The following is a 17,846-nucleotide window of genomic DNA, read 5'->3' on the forward strand; positions in this document are numbered from 1 at the left end:
GAATTATGCATGTATAGTCTTATACCTGATTACTTTTTATCTTAGGGCCTGGGAAGGAGAAAATTTAAAAATGATCGTTGAAAAACTACAAATAATGGAAAAACAAGTTAATAATTAAAAAAGAAAAGAAAAAACCTCAAAAGGCCTTGTAGGCCAAGGAGTTAGAGGCTTAGGGCTGGATCCTGGACGCCGATTGGATGGGTGGAAATCACCTAGGAGCCGCGGCGCGGGGGCGCGTTTCTAAGTCCGGACCTAGGCCTATTGTTGAAGGAAAGCCCCACCCCCTGCCACCCGGAAGCTAGGGCCGGATTCCAGGCTTCACTCAGGACCCGAGGCCCCCGTACCTCGCCACCAACCCTCAGTGCCCCGTCGCCCACCAACTGCGGCTCAGACGCCGTCCAGAGACGAGGTTTCTCCTTCACCCCGTCCTGGCTCCATCTCGTCCCCACCCTGCCAGGATCTGGGGAGGGGTTGGAAAGGAAGTCTCTTTTTTTCCGAACAGGAGCTACATCAAACAGCTATGAAATCTGGGGTCCTTCGAAGAACCCGGAAGTGCTGGTCTGTCACAAAGGCGGCGAGACACGTGGAGGAAGTCGCGGCTTTCACTGGAACCCGCGTTCCCTGGTAGCCGGGGAGGAACCAAACAGTGGGCGCAGCGCCCCTGCAGGGTACGGTCCGGCCATCCGCTGCCCTTCTCCTTAGATCTTTCTAACGCCTCGATGGTTGGGAAGTTACAGGCCACGCCGGGCTCCGGTCCCTCACAGCCCCTGGCCACCCCGTAGCCCGGGGATGAAGCTGTTCTCCCTCCTGCACCCGTATCCTGCCCCCTAATCGATTGCCCCCAGAACAGCCGGTCTTTCCGAATTCCCTTCTCCCTTCCTAGTCTAGATATCAAGAAATCCTCATTCTCCGACGCTTGGATCTGCGAGTGAAGCGACCAAGCAGCCCGCCTCCTTCCCTGACCACCTCCTCATCCCCCTTGGGTCTATGTTCTTCACAGCCTTACTACACGCCCCCTCCCCTCCTTTCCTCGGAACCCAAGGCTGGGATTTAAGGAGGATCTTTAACTCCAGCGACCCCAACTTCTTCCCCACTGTTTTGGCACTGGAAGCAGTTGGGGCCCAGGGGATATAGGAGAGAAAACAGTTCTTGACAGTGGCCTATGTATCGCTGGCTAAACTCTGATTTTCCCCCAAACTCGTGTTTTATTCTCTGCACCCCTTCACTCCAACCCCAGTTCCCAAATTTTGTGTTCTTTTCCCATAAGCTACTTAATTCAGTTATGTTTTTGAGATTTTCTAGTGTCCTTCCTCTCCCTTAAGTCTATTTTTCCTTTTCCAGGTCTCTGCAAGTGTGGCAGAGGTGCCTGCCACGTTGGGGACTATGTCCATTCTATACGTCTCTCCTCATCCTGATGCTTTTCCCAGCCTCCGGGCCCTCATTGCTGCTAGATATGGGGAATCTGGACCTGGCCCAGGGTGGGGAGGTCCTCCCCCCCGAGTTTGTCTCCAGCCACCCCCTACCAGTGGAACTTCCATCCCCCCACCTCGACTGCCAGTCCTGGAGCAGGGACCAGGGGGCCTGAGAGTATGGGGAGCAGCAGCTGTTGCCCAGCTGCTGTGGCCTGCAGGGATGGGGGGACCTGGAGGCAGTCGGGGAGCTACCCTTGTCCAGCAGTGGGTCAGCTATGCTGATGGAGAACTTGTGCCTGCTGCCTGTGGGGCCACATTACCTGCTTTAGGCCTTCGGAACCCAAACCAGGACCCACAGGTGAAGAGGGAGTCAAGGGAAGGAATTGGGAAAGTTTGAACTAGAGGGTGGGTTGAGGGAGAAAAGGAGGCTGAGACTAATGGAGTGAAAGGAGTGTTGGATTTGAAATTGGAAGTCTTGGTCCTAAGTGATCCAAGTATTAGCTTATCTTTCTGAGCCAGAGGTAATTCATCTTCAAAGTCGGAGAACTTATACCAATATTTTATAGAATTATTTTGTGGCTCAAAGGATGTTCATATACATATATGTAAGTATACATACACACACACACATATGCATAGATATATAAAAACTTGCTTTGTAAATCTTAAATCCATCCTCTAAACTTTTTTTTTTTTGACCTGACTTGTTTTTGACCTAGTCTTGTGATTTTATTGGTGCCAGTCAGTCCTGGTATGAAAATTCCATATATTAATGAAGATCAATATTAGTTCTATAACTTATTGCTACCATTAATATGACTTGTTAATTTAGGTTTTAAATTAGACAAAAGAGGAGAAATGAGAATGAGGAGTAGAAATTGATTTGAAGGGAAGGGGAGTGACTAGGTGATGAGAGCAATAGAAGAGAATTTAAATGATTGGGAAACAAAATTGGGGAAAAGGGACCAAGATCAGATTTGGGAGTTTGGGCTTAGGAGAAAAGTGAGATTTCTGGAGAGCATTAAGAAAAAAATTAAAAGTATGGTACTAAGATGGGAGTGAATCTTGGGAGAAGGAGAGAATAATAATAGCTGACATTAATATAGCATTTCAATATCTAGAAAACCTTTCACATCTCTCTTCACAATAATTTTGTGATCTAGACAACTTAGTTATTATTATTAGTTCCATTTTTATCTTGGACTTAAAAAGGTTAATGACTTGCCTATGAGCTTGAAGGAATAGCTTCAAGGCACAGTGGCTTGAGTGCTAGGCCTAGAATCAGGGATACTCATCTTTCTGAGTTAAAATGTGGCCTCAGACAATTAGATATGTGACCCTGGGCAAGTCATTTAACCCTATCTACCTCAGTTTCCTCATCTGTAAGGAGCTAGAGAAGGAAATGGCAAACTATTCCAATGTCATTGCCATAAAAATCCAAAAATGGGTGGGGGCGGCTAGGTGGCGCAGTGGATAGAGCATCAGCCCTGGAGTCAGGAGTACCTGAGTTCAAATCCAGCCTGAGACACTTAATAATGACTTAGCTGTGTGGCCTTGGGCAAGCCACTTAACTCTGTTGCCTTGCAAAAAAACCTAAAAAAAAAAAATCCCAAATGGGATAATGAAGTGACAGAACTGAACAATGGTCTCAAGATATCCAAGTGGGATTTGAACCCAGATTTCTTTTGACTACAATTCCATTACTGCCTCTCTTTGTTTCCTTTTCTCAGGCAGCTCTGGGAGCTCTGGGACGGGCACTGGGTCCACTGGAAGAGAGACTGAGGCTGCACACCTATCTAGCAGGGGAAGCCCCCACTTTGGCTGACCTGGCTGCTGTTACAGCCCTTCTGCTACCCTTCCGCTATGTGAGTTGCCCTGGGGTGGGCTGAGGAAGAGAAGTGTTTGGGGGGAAGAAGCTTGCCCTAGGACTGGATGGAATGAAAAGAGCATCTGGGCATTGTGCAGAGACAAAGGAGGGGAATTTCTGGGCAGTTTGGCTGAGTAGTAGGGTATGCTTTACCTTCCCTTCCTCGAACCCTCTATACCACCTCCTCCCAGGTTCTAGACCCTCCTGCTCGCTGGGCTTGGGGTAGTGTGAGCCGTTGGTTCATGACATGCATCCAGCAACCAGAATTTCGAGCTGTGTTAGGGGAAGTGTCCTTGTGCTCCGGGATGCGGCCTCTTCCACAGCAACCAGGTAAGGACTGGAGAAGGGAAGATCTAGCGGATCTTAGAATTATAGGATCATAGATTTAGAGTTAGTAGTGGCGTTAGAAGCAATCTAGTCCTACTCATTTTACAAATAAGGAAACAGAGATTAGGTGACTAGCCCAAGGTCTCTGATTGCAAATTCATGGTTTTTTCTACTATACAATGATTTTCAAGGATACCCAATCCTCATCCTCCATAGAACTTAACTTCCTGTCTTTGACTTATAAATGGGAGAGGATTTGTGAAGAAGTAGAGAGAATAAAGATTAAACAACAGTGATAGAAGTAGTGAGATCCTCAAAGGATAGAGAAGAAAGAAGTAGTGAGATACTCAAAGGATAGAGAAGAAAGCAATGGACAAAATGTTTCTAGGCCAAGATTTTCTGACTTGTATCTGAAATAAGCTACTTTCTGTAAAGATTTTCAGACTGAACCTTTTTCTTAGGCTCTGAGATTTCTGGGTCCCCCAAGACTCCAGCCCAGCTGAAAAAGGAAGCAAAGAAGCGAGAAAAACTGGAGAAATTTCAGCAGAAACAAAAGAACCAGTTACATCAGCCTCCCCCTGGGGAGGTGAGGGCTTGAGAAAAAAGGTAGAAGGGCTGGGAGTGGGATCTCCTGAAACAGGATCTGAATTACCTTTTTTCCCATACAGAAGAAGCTGAAAATTGAGAAGAAGGAGAAACGGGACCCTGGGGTCATAACCTATGACATTCCCACCCCACCAGGGGAGAAGAAAGGTATTGGGCAGGAGGAGGAGGAAGATACAGCAGCATTTCTTTATTCTCCTAGGCACCTTCTAAGCCATATCTCTCTTTGCACTATATGTCCTCCATCTGGGGAGGAGAGAGGTAGCATGTCATAATGAATAGAGAGTTGTACTCAGATGTACTCAGATTCAAGAATACTTAAGTTCAAGTCACGTGTTGACACATAATGACTGTGTGATTCTAGGCAAGTTACTTTACCTGCCATTGCTCTAGGCAACTCTCTTGAGACTAAGAGTTGCAGAGAAATTAGTGACCTGCTTTATTAGCGGAAGTTTCTTATCTGGGAATTCCCTAGGCCACTGAAATCAGAGGTCTAGTCCTTTCCCCCATTCCTATCCTCCTGTGTATGTCTCTTCTCTTCCTTCAGATGTCAGTGGCTCTATGCCTGACTCCTATAGTCCCCAGTATGTTGAGGCTGCTTGGTATTCTTGGTGGGAAAGCCAAGGATTCTTCAAACCAGAGTATGGGGTAAGCATGTGGCTGGATGCTGTTTTCCTTAAAGAATTCAGAGCTCAATGGGGGGGGGTAGCAGTAGTTAGGTACTGGAGTCTGAGAAGGGAGTATTGGATAGGAGTGACCAGAGCCAAAGGAGTCTGGAAAGAATAAGGGTAGCATACTTCTTCATGTTCTCCCTAGCGTGCCAGTGTGTCGGAACCTAATCCTCGAGGTATCTTCATGATGTGTATACCACCTCCCAACGTTACAGGGTCCTTGCACCTTGGTCATGCCCTCACCAATGCCATCCAGGACTCACTGACCCGCTGGTAAGGCCCTATTTCATGACTCCTTTCTATGGTCCCTGGACCTCTACTTCCAGTCCCTTCTTTTCATTGACTTCCTTTTCTCCCTTTTAGCTTTCTATTCCTTTAATAAGGTTTTATCCATGGCCCTCTTGCTTCCCTCTCTCCTCTTATTTCCCATTGTCTTCTTTGTCCACCGTTTGCTTTTCCTTCCCTTGCTAGTTCTATGACTTTTATCTCATCTGTCCATCTTGGAACAATCTGGGTATCTTTTTTGGGGGGGGAGTCTTGATATGGGCTCTTTTATCATCTTTTTTTCCAGCTGGATAGTTTATAGAATCCCTTCCTTGGCTTATACGGATGCATTCTTATCCATTCACCTTCAATCTCTGATTCCCTTTTTTTTCCCTAGTTATTTCATTGACCTTCTATTTCTGGACTTCCCTGCCAGGTCAAGTTCTTTCTCCAATTGGACTATTAACTCTTTTCTTTCTTAATGAGGCCATACTATTACAGATACATCATGTGTCCATCCCCTAACCTTAAATCCTTCCAGGCACAGAATGAGAGGAGAGACAACCCTGTGGAACCCAGGCTGTGACCATGCTGGTATTGCCACACAGGTGGTTGTGGAGAAAAAACTATGGAAAGAACGTGGGCTGAGCCGCCATCAACTCGGTCGAGAGGCCTTCCTACAAGAGGTCTGGAAATGGAAGAATGAGTAAGTGCCCAACACTCATCCTTTTCTTTGCATGGATGGATTCACAGGGTCAGGGAGGAGTATTGGCCTTCATATTTCTCCATATAGGAAATTTGATGACTTGGGTTTTCCCTGCTTCAAGAAGTGATAAAAGAACTCAGTTGACATTGGTTCTGTGATAGGGAGACATATTATGGAGTAGGGTAATTAGAATGTGAATGTGCATGTACACCTGTCTGTTTTTTCTCAAGATACCAGAGGGGATATGAAGATTAGGAAGAATAGAAAGGGATTAACTAGGTGGTGCAGTGGAAAGAACATGGTCCTGGAGTCAGGAAGACTTAGAGTTCAAATCTGACCTCAGACAATAATTGTCTAGATATATGACCTTGGGCAAGTCACTTAATCCCATTGCCTTAAATAAAATTAAAAATTTTTTTAAAAGAGACCTACTTCTACATTAGGTGCAGCTAGGTGGCCCAGAAGTCAGGAGGAACTGAGTTCAAACTGGACTTCAGACATTTAATACTTAACTGTGTGACCTTGGGCAAGACTCTTAATCCCATTGCCTTGAAAAAAAAAGAGGAAGAATAGGAGGGAAAAATAGATGAGGGTGGTGACCAACTTTCCCCAAACTTTTTCTTTATTTATCTCCAGGAAAGGAGATCGGATTTACCATCAGCTTAGGAAACTTGGTGCCTCCTTGGACTGGGATCGAGCTTGTTTCACCATGGACCCTGTGAGTATAGAGAATTGGGATTAGGAGCTAAGGATTCACTAGATTTAGTGACGCAGCAGCATGACTTTTGGGCCAGTAAATCCTTAATGAACTGCTTTCTGTGCACACAGAACAATGAACTAGGTGCAATGGGAGAAAAATAAATGATATCTTAAGCAAAGACATCGAAGGGTTTACAAGGAGTCCCTTGTAAAGGGAAGTGGTGACAGCAAACATTTTAGTTACCATATAGCCTTGGCTATGTACCCACTGACCCCCAGAGAGCAGGTAAAGGGTAGATTCTCTCACTAGGAACCCATCCACCCACAGGAATTACTAGGTACAGCCTCTTATGCTGCTCTTCAAGGGGTTTCCTGAAGAAACCTATAGGTAGAGTAGAAAAACATTAGGGGATAGTAAAGTGTTGGCTTATGAAAATATGCCTTTTTTGATGTTTCCTTGAGGGTTGTATCAATTCCAAACTCTTCTACATGGTTTTCAAGGTCCTACCTCTCTGTCTTTCATTACTCCTAGGATCGTAGGATTTAGAATTGGAAGGGAGCTTAGAGATCATCTGGTCCAGCTGCTTCTTTTGCTAGATGAGGAAATTAAGGCCCAGAGAGATTACACGATCATAGATTTAGAGCTTGAAAGGGACCTTAGAGGCCATCTTGTTCAATCCCTTCTTACAAATGAAGAAGCTGAGATTCAGGAAGGTTAAGTGAAACTTATCCATTGTCTGAAAGATAAGCAAAGTCAGGGTTCCCCCAGGGTTTCTTGGGACTACTTCCTTTGCTCTTTTCTCAGCAAGCTCTTGTCAGGCTGGACTCCTCAATGTCCCCAAGACATACCGAGTGTACTCTTGAGGCCATTATCAGCATACGGAATCATTGCCGCCATAGAAAATACACAGTTCTCTCACAATGGCTAGTCTTATTGTGTCCCTAAAGATGAGGACAGGGCAGTAGTGGGAAGGGGACTAAAGTAAGGGCTAAAATCCAATTCTTTCATGGTCCTTGAGGTAGATAAGACTGTTCTACCTTGGGCATATGGTGGAAGTGGCAAATCTGCATCAGAGTTTTCCTTCTCCCTTACACTTCAGATCCTTCACCCTAGCAACTAGGACCCCCTCCTGACAAGAGGAGAAGATTCTTTTTAACCCTTGTTCACCATTCCATTCCTTTCCAGAAACTCTCAGCAGCTGTCACAGAAGCTTTTGTCCGCCTTCATAATGATGGCGTCATTTACCGGAGTACCCGACTTGTCAACTGGTCCTGTAGTCTCAATTCTGCTATCTCTGACATTGAGGTGTGTGGTGTCCCCAGGAAGATTTCTGATCTCCCTAAGTTCCCTTCCATTGTCCTAATTTGTTTCCTTAGTTAATTTCCTATTACATAAAGCTTCTCCTTTCTAGTTGCCCTCATTCTTCCCCGATTTCTCCATAGGTGGATAAGAAAGAGCTGTCAGGCCGAACCCTGCTCTCTGTCCCAGGTTATCAGGAGAAGGTGGAATTTGGAGTCATTGTTTCTTTTGCCTACAAGATAGAAAATTCAGGTAGGATTCAGGGACAACTGGAATTCCCTATCCCAGGGTATAAGGCAGAAGCTAAGTATTCTTTCCTCCCTTTCCCCAGAGAGCAATGAAGAGATAGTGGTAGCAACCACTCGTATTGAAACTATGTTGGGAGATGTAGCTGTGGCTGTTCATCCCAATGACCCTAGATACCAGGTAAAGGGAATATTCTCTCACCAATCCACTCACCCAGAAGTTTTCTTAAGTACAACCTTTATGTTGGCCAGGCCCCCAGGACAAACAAAAGCACAACAATCCCTGCTCTCTAGAAGCAACTGGAATAAATTTATCCCAAAAGGGGGTGGGGGGGGAGGCTGTAGCTGGGAGGGGACCTGAGAGTTCTGAGGTGAAGACTCTCACATGAAACAAGGTTTTTTCCCTATTTGGAGCTGTGCATTTCTGTTCAGTTGATCCAAAATAGAGCTGGAAGAGGTTCTAAGAAGGACAGGTAAGGTGGAATTTTCTTTAGATATGGGAATGTTTGAGAAAATTGAAGAAGGCTATAGATCCATTTTAAAAATTTTTTTCAAATTACATGTAAAGATAATTTTCAACATTCATTTTTTGGTAAGATTTTGAATTTGATATTTTTCTCCCTCCCCAAGACAGCAAGTGATCTAACAGTTTATACATATGCAGCATAGATCTATTCTTTTTTTTTTCTTTTAAGGTTTTTGCAAGGCAAATGGGGTTAAGTGGCTTGCCCAAGGCCACACAGCTAGGTAATTCTTAAGTGTCTGAGACCAAATTTGAACCCAGGTACTCCAGACTCCAGGGCTGGTGCTTTATCCACCGTGCCACCTAGCCTCCCCTCATAGATCATATTCTTGAGGATGAAGTTCTACTCTTTTTTTTTTTTGTTTTTTTTTGTTTGGCATTGGGGTTAAGTGACTTGCCCAAGATCACACAGCTAGGTAATTAAGTGTACGAGGTGGGATTTTCACTCAGGTCCTCCTGACCTAGGGCCAGTGCTCTATCTACTGCACCACCTAGCTACCCTGGGGATGAAATTCTAGTCTTGAAGTCTTACATCAGGGAGGATATCTGTCTGCCTTTATCCCTTATCCTTGTCGTCATGCTCTGGTCTGGAGGGATCCTGCATCCTACTCTGGGTGATGGTACTCATCTTTTATGTTCCCAGCACCTTAGGGGAAAGAATGTTATGCACCCATTCCTCCTTCGATGCCTTCCTATTATCTTTGATGAGTTTGTGGACATGGAGTTTGGCACTGGTGAGTTTGGGGAGAGCTGGGAAGCAATAGACCCCTCTTCAGAGATAAGGGTGATTGGAGGCCTTCTTCACATATTTGGGGATTAAGATGAGGGATACCCATGACATTTCTCCACTTGCTGTTTCTCCATAGAATACAATAGATTTGCTTAAAGCTGGAGTTTACCCATTGATTTGGGGGAGAAAGTTCTTGCAGTGACCCATTCAGACATTGAGGATTGTGGGTAACTGTAATTCTTTTGGGATTAGAAACCTTTGATCCATAGTAATTGATGATTTGACCTTCATATCCCTGCCACTAGGTGCAGTAAAAATTACACCAGCTCATGATCAGAATGACTATGAGGTTGGGCAAAGGCACAAGCTAGAGGCAGTGAGCATCATGGACCACCGTGGCAACCTTATCAACGTTCCCTCTCCCTTTCTGGTGAGAATGATGAAGAGGTAGAGTAGCTGGGAAAGTGATAGGAAGGCTAAAAGACAGAGGAGAAAGGGAGAAGAGAGAAACCCCATGAGGGGAAGTTTGATATGGGGGAAGATTTAGGGTTAAAAGAGAAGAAGGGTGATGGAGCCTTATGTTTTGTGGAGGATATGGATGCTCCTAGGACTTTATGACATTTCTTCTATTTTATAGGGCCTTCCTCGGTTTGAGGCAAGGAAAGCAGTGTTGGCAGCCCTAAAAGACAAGGGACTATTCCGGGGAGTGAAGGATAACCCAATGGTGGTACCTTTATGCAAGTAAGAGAGAATCTTTCAGCTAAAGGCCAGGACAGACCTTTGTGAAAAAAGGTCTTCTTTTCATGGGACTATCTCTCTGTTCTGCAGCCGCTCCAAAGATGTAATTGAACCCCTCCTTAAACCCCAGTGGTATGTGAGATGTGGGGAGATGGCCCAGGCAGCCAGTGCAGCCGTGACTCGGGGGGACCTTAAGATACTGCCTGAGGTCCATCAGAAAATCTGGCACAGCTGGATGGACAACATCAGGTATATGTCAAGGGAGAGTTATGGATGTTAAAAGCAGAAACCAGTGGGAGGTTGTGAGAGAGGAGAGGGAGGGGGAAGGATTTGGTTGGGAGAGGAAGATGGTAGCCTTTAATCCCTTCTCCTAACTCTATACTCTATACCTTTCTCCCTTCTGCCTCAGAGACTGGTGTATCTCCCGGCAGCTATGGTGGGGTCACCGAATCCCTGCCTACTTTGTTACTGTCAATGATCCTGGAGTGCCCCCTGGAGAGGTGAAAAAACCCTGAACCTTGGTATCCCTGTGGGAGAGGGGAGGGGAGGACACTGGGGGCAAGGAAAGTCAGAGACTGAGAATTACATTTTGACATCCATGCCCAGAGACAGCTTTCTGGAGTCTTGAGGGTAGGAATTGGGGGGGGGGTTAGATAAAGGGGAAGATGGTTGAAGAGGGACTGACAAGATGAAAAAGGATCCCTTTGGAAAAAGGATTAGGGGTATGATGGACTGAATTCCAAGAACCTTGAGAAGGATGGAAATGTGGGTAGGGGGGGATGGATAGAAGCTGAGGATCCCACAGTGGGGCAGGGCAGTTGCTCATATTCTTTCAAAGGAAAGGGGCATGAGTATCATCCAAGAAAAGTCAGGTTCTGAGGGTATCAGAGTAACACAGCTTCTTCCTCTGGGGACAGGATACTGATGGTCGGTATTGGGTGAGTGGCCGAAGCAAAGAGGAGGCAAAGGAGAAGGCAGCCAAGGAGTTTGGAGTATCCCCAGACAAGATTAGTCTCTCACAGGGTAAAGAGATTTGGAAAGTCTGAGGGGACATCTGCGATGGAGCTGGATGCCTTATTCCAGCCAGACTACCAACCCTGATTTCTTTCCCCTTTCAGATGAGGATGTCTTAGACACATGGTTCTCCTCTGGTATCTTTCCCTTTTCCATCTTTGGATGGCCCAACCAGGTATGGAGGTTGGGGTTTAATATTTAGGTCCCCTGAAGGACTTGTAGGGGAAGATACTGGATTACTAGTAAAAGGACTTTGGGGTTTAATACCTGGGTTGTAGGTTGGGGTGAGAATGGAAGGATAGATTCTGGTTATGGGAAAAATAGACTGAAGAACTGGATGTTCTGGACCTTTGCACGTCTGAAACCTGGGTCCCTGTTATGTTCTACTTTCCCTTCAGTCAGAGGATTTAAGTATATTCTATCCTGGCACCCTTCTGGAGACAGGACATGACATTTTATTCTTCTGGGTAGCCCGCATGGTGATGCTGGGTCTGAAGCTAACGGGGAAACTGCCCTTCAAAGAGGTAGGAACAAATACCTATGTATCTTTCCTATGTAAAATGAGGCCTTTGGCACTGGGGTACCACTCTGCCCAACAGTGAAGATTATATCTTTAGCTTCCAAGAGTTAACCTTGATACCACTTGTACTCCTCCCTTCCCCCCCAAAAAAATTATCATTCCACAAAGAATATCTTCAAAATCTGTGACCCAGGAAGCACTCCCTAACCTGGGACATCTGCTTTGAGGGCCTCAACTGGGGCATTAAAGCATATTACCCTCAGAAGCTCCAAGGCTTGGACTAAAGGATAAACCAGAGTGTAGGTCACCAGAAACCTATAGAGAATTATTGAATTGCATGACAGAGAAATGAATCAAGGATTGTGGGGATAGAGAACTCCTTCAGTATTTCTCTTTAGAACTAGTAGGACCATCTGATCTAAGTGACCCCTTCCTTCCCCTGATCTTCCCACAGGTTTATCTCCATGCCCTTGTCAGAGATGCTCATGGCCGGAAAATGAGTAAATCACTTGGTAATGTCATTGACCCCCTGGATGTCATCAGTGGGCTCTCCTTACAGGTAAGGTTAGATATTCAAGACCTGAAGAATGGAGTGGAGGGAACTTTGGGAGATGTAGGAAAAGACTTCTTCACCTAGGGTCTGTGGGGTGTGTAGGTGGGTGTGTGGGTGTGTGTAGGTGGGTGTAGTTTGATAACCATTATAATTTGTTTTCTTGTAGTTCTTTGAATTTTACTTATACTGTTCTGAAAAGGGAAACAGAGGCTTTACAAGATTGCCAGAGGGATGTGACCAAAAAAAAAGATGCCCTCTTCTAGGGAATTCCTGGACCCTCTGTGCTAAGTTTCTCCAATCATTCCCTCATCTCTACTTAGGGACTTCATGACCAGCTACTGACCAGCAACCTTGACCTCAGTGAAATGGAGAAGGCCAAGGAAGGGCAGGTATGGGATTTTAGGGGTTGGAGAGAACATGTGCCTTCTGAAGAGATAGGGGAACCTGTGGAATTCTCTAAGGAGACATGATAAAAATAAGGAAGGAGCTAGAGAGTAGAGAGCCCTAAGAGAAAGGAAGGAGAGGAGGAGAATGCTGTACTAGGTAGAATACTGGCTATTGTGTCAGAAGGGCCTAAGTACTGATCACCCACTACTCATTATATGGAAAAAGGGAAGGGAAGGAGGAGATTCAGCCTCTGACTTTTATCCAGGATCCGGAAATTGTAGCCAAAAGAAATTGACACCATCTAGCTGGTAGTGTCCATGAGCACAAGTCATGTAACTTCTCTAAGCCTCAGTTTCCCCCACCTGAAAAAAAACTGAAAATGCACTAAATGGCCTCTAATCAATCATTCAATCATTATACATTTATTAATTACCTATTGTGCGCTTGGGCAGCTAGATAGCACAATGGATAGAATACAGAGCTTAGGGGCGGCTAGGTGGCGAAGTGGATAAAGCACTGGCCTTGGAGTCAGTAGTACCTGGGTTCAAATCTGGTCTGAGACACTTAATAATTACCTAGCTGTGTGGCCTTGGGCAAGCCACTTAACCCCATTTGCCTAGCAAAAACCTAGAAAATAAAATAAAATAAAAATAAAATAGAATACAGAACTTAGAAGTCTGGAAGACTCCTCTTTGTGAATCCAAATCCCACCTCAGACCACTAATTGCTCCATTTTCCTCAGTTTCCTCATTTGTCAAATGATTTGGCAAAGGAAATAGCAAACTATTCCAATATCTCTGCCAAGAAAACTCCAAATGGTGGCATGACTAAAGAGTGGCTCAACAATAACAACTAATATGTGCTGGGCAATAGTGATAGAAATACAAAGAAGGAAACTTTTCTTATTAAGGAGCTTGCTTCCTAATAGGGTAGTCAACCATTACATTTATGAGGATGTACAGAGTAAATGTAAAAAGTACAAATTAGAAATCAGTATCAAAGAGTAAAAGATGAGGGTATTTGGGAGAGGAAATCAGAAAAGGCTTTGTGTAGAAGAGGCTGCTTAAGCCATCTTGAAGGGATGCTTAAAGGGACATGGAGGTGAGAGGGAGGGACATTGCAGACAAAAGAAGTGGTCAAAGCAGAGGTTGGGAGATGGAGGGTCCTGTGTGAGGAACAGAGAAGACTCAGTTTCCTTTCTGAATCTTAAGATCCTTTTGAGATTGAAAAAAAAAGGATGGCTGTTTGTCTGGTTATAAGGATCTGTTATCTTTGACATCTTATTTCTCCATGTAGAAAGCAGATTTCCCCAATGGAATCCCTGAGTGCGGCACAGATGCTCTCAGATTTGGACTTTGTGCCTACACTTCTCAGGGTATGACCTCACCATCCCCCACTAATTCTTCCTGCTCTCCCAGGATGTGCCTGAGATCTATGAGGCCTCCTAGCCCTGGGACCCTGATGGATGGGGTGATGGAAAGTATGTGGAGGTGGGAACATCCTGATCCTCCCTTTGCTCACCTCCTCACTATCTCCCTAGGTCGGGACATTAACCTGGATGTGAACCGAATCCTCGGGTATCGACATTTTTGTAACAAGCTCTGGAATGCCACCAAGTTTGCCCTTAGGGCACTGGGAGATGGATTTGTGCCCTCACCTACTACCCAAGTGAGGGACCTCAGGGACTGATGGGGAGAAGGGTGGTACCCTCAAACTCTTAAATATAGCTGGGTGTGACGGGGTTTCTGAAAAAAAAAAGACAGACAACCCCTTCAAGAGCTAATCTTTCAGCTCACTTTAAACCTACTTAAAACCAATTCTTGAGATTACTCCATAGGTGGAATTTTCTTCAGGGGCCAAATTCAGATGGCTTGAGGTTCTCTGAGTGCAGCAGTTTCATCAAGTGCTAGCTTAATGAACTTTGCTGACCTGACTCATTTCTAATCCCTGAGAATGGCATTGTTCCTGTTCAAATACCCTTTGACTCCTCCCCCACTACCTACCATTATCCTATGTAGGCCAGCAGTCAGGAGAGTTTGGCTGACCGATGGATTAGGAGCCGCCTGAGTGAAGCTGTTGTGCTGAGCAGCCAAGGTTTCCATGCATATGACTTCCCCACTGTAACTACTGCCCAGTACAGCTTTTGGCTCTATGACCTCTGCAATGTCTACCTGGTAAGAGGGGAGGTAGATATATTATCTCCCAGAAAACTATGGGGTATACCAGTCCTCTTTAGATCTCAGGAGTTATTGTTCTTTGTACCCAGGCTTACAAAAAGCCAAAGAAAGTAAAGTTGAGGGAGATTGAAGAGAGCAAGGGTTTTGAACAACAGTCCAAAGTGCAGAAGGCTACTTGGGATCCCAGGGGAAGGAAAATTATGACTGGCCCTCACCAAACTTGTTTGGGACTCAGAGTTCTACAGGAGAGATACAGGGTAGCCTAGGTGACAAGGTACTTAAAGTTTGTCTTGTTTAAATTGAAAAGGCTAGACTTTTCTCTGAAATCCCTTCCAAATCCCACAGGTATGTTTTTGTTCCCCAGGAGTGCCTGAAACCTGTGCTCTCCGGGACCGACCAAGCTGCAATAGATACCGCCCGGCAGACCCTTTACACTTGCCTGGATGTGGGCCTGAGACTACTCTCGCCCTTCATGCCTTTTGTGACTGAGGAGTTGTATCAGCGCCTGCCTCGGCGGGGACCCCAGGCCCCACCCAGTCTCTGTATTACCCCCTACCCAGAGCCCAGTGAGGTTCGAATTGATGCCAGATTCCCTGAAGAGAAATGGGGACTGGGGTGAAGGGCACAAAAGAGCCTGACAACAGGGGCTTATCCTTGTATTTTTTTGCCTCACGAACACTTTCGTCTTATTACAGTTCTCCTGGAAGGATTCTGAGGCCGAGGCTGCTTTTGAGCTTGCACTCAGCATTACTAGGGCTGTGCGCTCTCTACGAGCAGATTACAACCTTACCCGGAGCCAGCCTGAGTGTGAGGGACACTGCATGTTTTCTTTTACCTCCATCACATCCAGGGCCCCTGGGATTTAACCCATCTAATGCTCCCTATTGCTTTAGGGTATCTAGCCCCTCAGGCATTCTATTCTGTCTTGGTCTCTGCCAGCTTTTGTTTATCTCCTCATTCATCAGATGCCCAAGGGACTGACTAGCCTCACCTCTTCCTTTTTCTCCAACCACAGGTTTCCTGGAAGTGGCAGATAAGGTGACAGGAATACAGGCTTCTGCAGTGTCAGGTTATGTGCAGGCCCTTTCCAACACTGGAGCTGTGACCATCCTGCTCCCTGGGTCCCCTGCCCCACAGGGCTGTGCTGTGGGTCTGGCCTCTGACAGATGCTCTGTCCACCTGCAACTTCAAGGGCTGGTGGATCCTGCCCGAGAGCTAACAAAACTCCGGGCCAAACGTGGAGAAGCTGAGCGTCAGGCTCAGAGGCTTCGGGAGCGTCGGGCTGTACCCGATTATGCCACCAAGGTTCCCTCCCAAGTCCAGGAGAATGAGGAAGCCAAGGTGTGTGGGTCTTTGGTGGCATCCTCCCACTCTAATCCCTACTTGAGGATATAAGGCCAGCTCTTCCTGAATCCCTTTGGTAAAAGGCCCTAGGCACTAGCCTATCTGCTCTTTCCTGGCTACCAACACCTGTTTTTGCACCTAAGTTTCTCCCCTCCCATAGTAGAATAAGATGTAATTTCTCAACTTTTCCCTATCTTTCCTGTTACATAAGCAAGTACACAGCTCCTTGGTTGTTCCTAAGGGATTTTGATCACAAGTAACTGTAAGAGAACTTGGGTTATAAGCACAAGGCCTTGAGCTGCTGGGGTCCTTGGGATGGGGGGAAACTTGGTTCAGATTTTATTCCTTCCCAGGCTCTTTCATAAATATTTCATATGCATCTCATGTATTTTAACAGCACTGATAGCAACTTCACATTTCTATAATTCATATGTCTGAAGTTAGTAGGAATACCATCATCCCTGAAGGCTCAGCATCTCACCCAACAACACACAACAGGGTAGTAGGGAGTTGTCTTGGGAGTTGTCTCTTTTACTAAAGAGTTCGTATTCATTGGAATCTAAGAAAGTAGGCAGGTGTCTTTCCTAGGATACTGTCCCAATCCATTTCCGGGGGGGGGGGGGGGACGGGACTTGGTCAATCAAAATCTAATTTGAGACAATACAGCAAGGAAAGGCAGTCCCAGCTTGGGGTTTACAACAGGAGGCTCTTTTAACTAGCTACAAGAAAATCCCAGATTGTTTCCAGCAAGAAAATCTAGGGTCTTTGACTCAGGTGCTTTCCCTTAGGCAGATATATCAGGGTAAAGGAGTGTTATGTCCCTTATCTTTTGTCTTCCATTTGGCCCTCACCTGTGTGCCCCAGATCCTCCCTAAAACTCATGATCATATGCTGTCGATAAAGGGGGTGAATTAGAGGGGGGTAATCTGGTTGCAATGTTTGAACCTCTGTGGGTGTGATGAGATAGAACCTTTGATACAATGTCATGGGAAATTGGGCTTCCAATGTCAGTTTTATAATTACATGTGCAGCCTGAATATGCTACCTCTGGGAGCTCAGAGCAGGGAGAAAAAAGGGGGTGGGGTGGGGGGATGAGAGCATTATGGTATAGGATAGTAGGTAAGGCACCACAGAAACAGATTGGGGTCAGACCTCAAAAGATGAATAGAAAATTGATAGTAGCAAAGTGTGGGGAGGGAGTTGCTTGGAATATGAGTAGAACATAATTTGGTCCCTGTTCTTATTTCTCTTGGAGTTATCCGTTTTCCTATTTGCTCCTCCCTAGGGTCTCTTCTCCTTGGCCTTTTTTTTTTTTAATTTTTGCACAGGTTAAGTAGTAAGCCGGATTTCTTGACGTCAGGGTCAGTGTTCTACCCACTGTGCCACTTAGCTGCCCTTTGAGGGTCTCCTCTCTTGACTGCTTTCTGGGCTAGGGGTTTGCCTGCATTTTGTAGGCAAGGATAATCTCCTTTGGACCTTGGGGATTCTTACCCACTCCTTATCTCCTTCCCCTCCCCAGCTCCAACAGACAGAGGCAGAACTGAAGAAGGTAGATGAAGCCATTGCCCTGTTTGAGAAGATGCTGTGAAAACTGGAGACAGCTCCCCAGCACCCTGACCTCCTATTTATTGGGTAGAGGGATGACACTGCAGCAATAAAATATTTTGGCACAAACCTTCTATTTCTTTGTATAATGTGGAATTAGCTCCCTGAGGAAGCAGGAATAAGATGCCAAATTCTTTGACAGGGAAGGGATGTTGCTTAGG

The 17,846-nt window shown here is 45.7% G+C and overlaps 1 protein-coding gene across 1 annotated transcript; it reads left to right on the forward strand.

Annotated features, from left to right (window-relative positions):
* The first annotated feature begins 289 nt into the window (after positions 1-289).
* VARS1 (valyl-tRNA synthetase 1) lies at positions 290-17,754 on the forward strand. The gene is made up of 31 exons (XM_074236680.1): positions 290-409; positions 503-668; positions 1,342-1,770; positions 3,143-3,277; positions 3,471-3,609; positions 4,068-4,192; positions 4,275-4,359; positions 4,757-4,857; positions 5,026-5,153; positions 5,686-5,850; positions 6,487-6,568; positions 7,736-7,855; positions 7,993-8,101; positions 8,181-8,275; positions 9,261-9,351; positions 9,653-9,777; positions 9,985-10,088; positions 10,176-10,334; positions 10,495-10,585; positions 11,003-11,108; positions 11,204-11,274; positions 11,498-11,623; positions 12,074-12,178; positions 12,493-12,561; positions 13,856-13,934; positions 14,100-14,227; positions 14,578-14,733; positions 15,101-15,307; positions 15,432-15,543; positions 15,752-16,077; positions 17,600-17,754. The coding sequence occupies exons 3-31, from the start codon at positions 1,384-1,386 to the stop codon at positions 17,666-17,668; spliced, it is 3,795 nt and encodes a 1,264-aa protein (XP_074092781.1). The 5' UTR covers positions 290-409; positions 503-668; positions 1,342-1,383; the 3' UTR covers positions 17,669-17,754.
* Positions 17,755-17,846: the final 92 nt, after the last annotated feature.

This window comes from Macrotis lagotis, chromosome 5 (genome assembly GCF_037893015.1).
Source record: "Macrotis lagotis isolate mMagLag1 chromosome 5, bilby.v1.9.chrom.fasta, whole genome shotgun sequence".
In the NCBI taxonomy this organism is placed as follows: domain Eukaryota; kingdom Metazoa; phylum Chordata; class Mammalia; order Peramelemorphia; family Peramelidae; genus Macrotis; species Macrotis lagotis.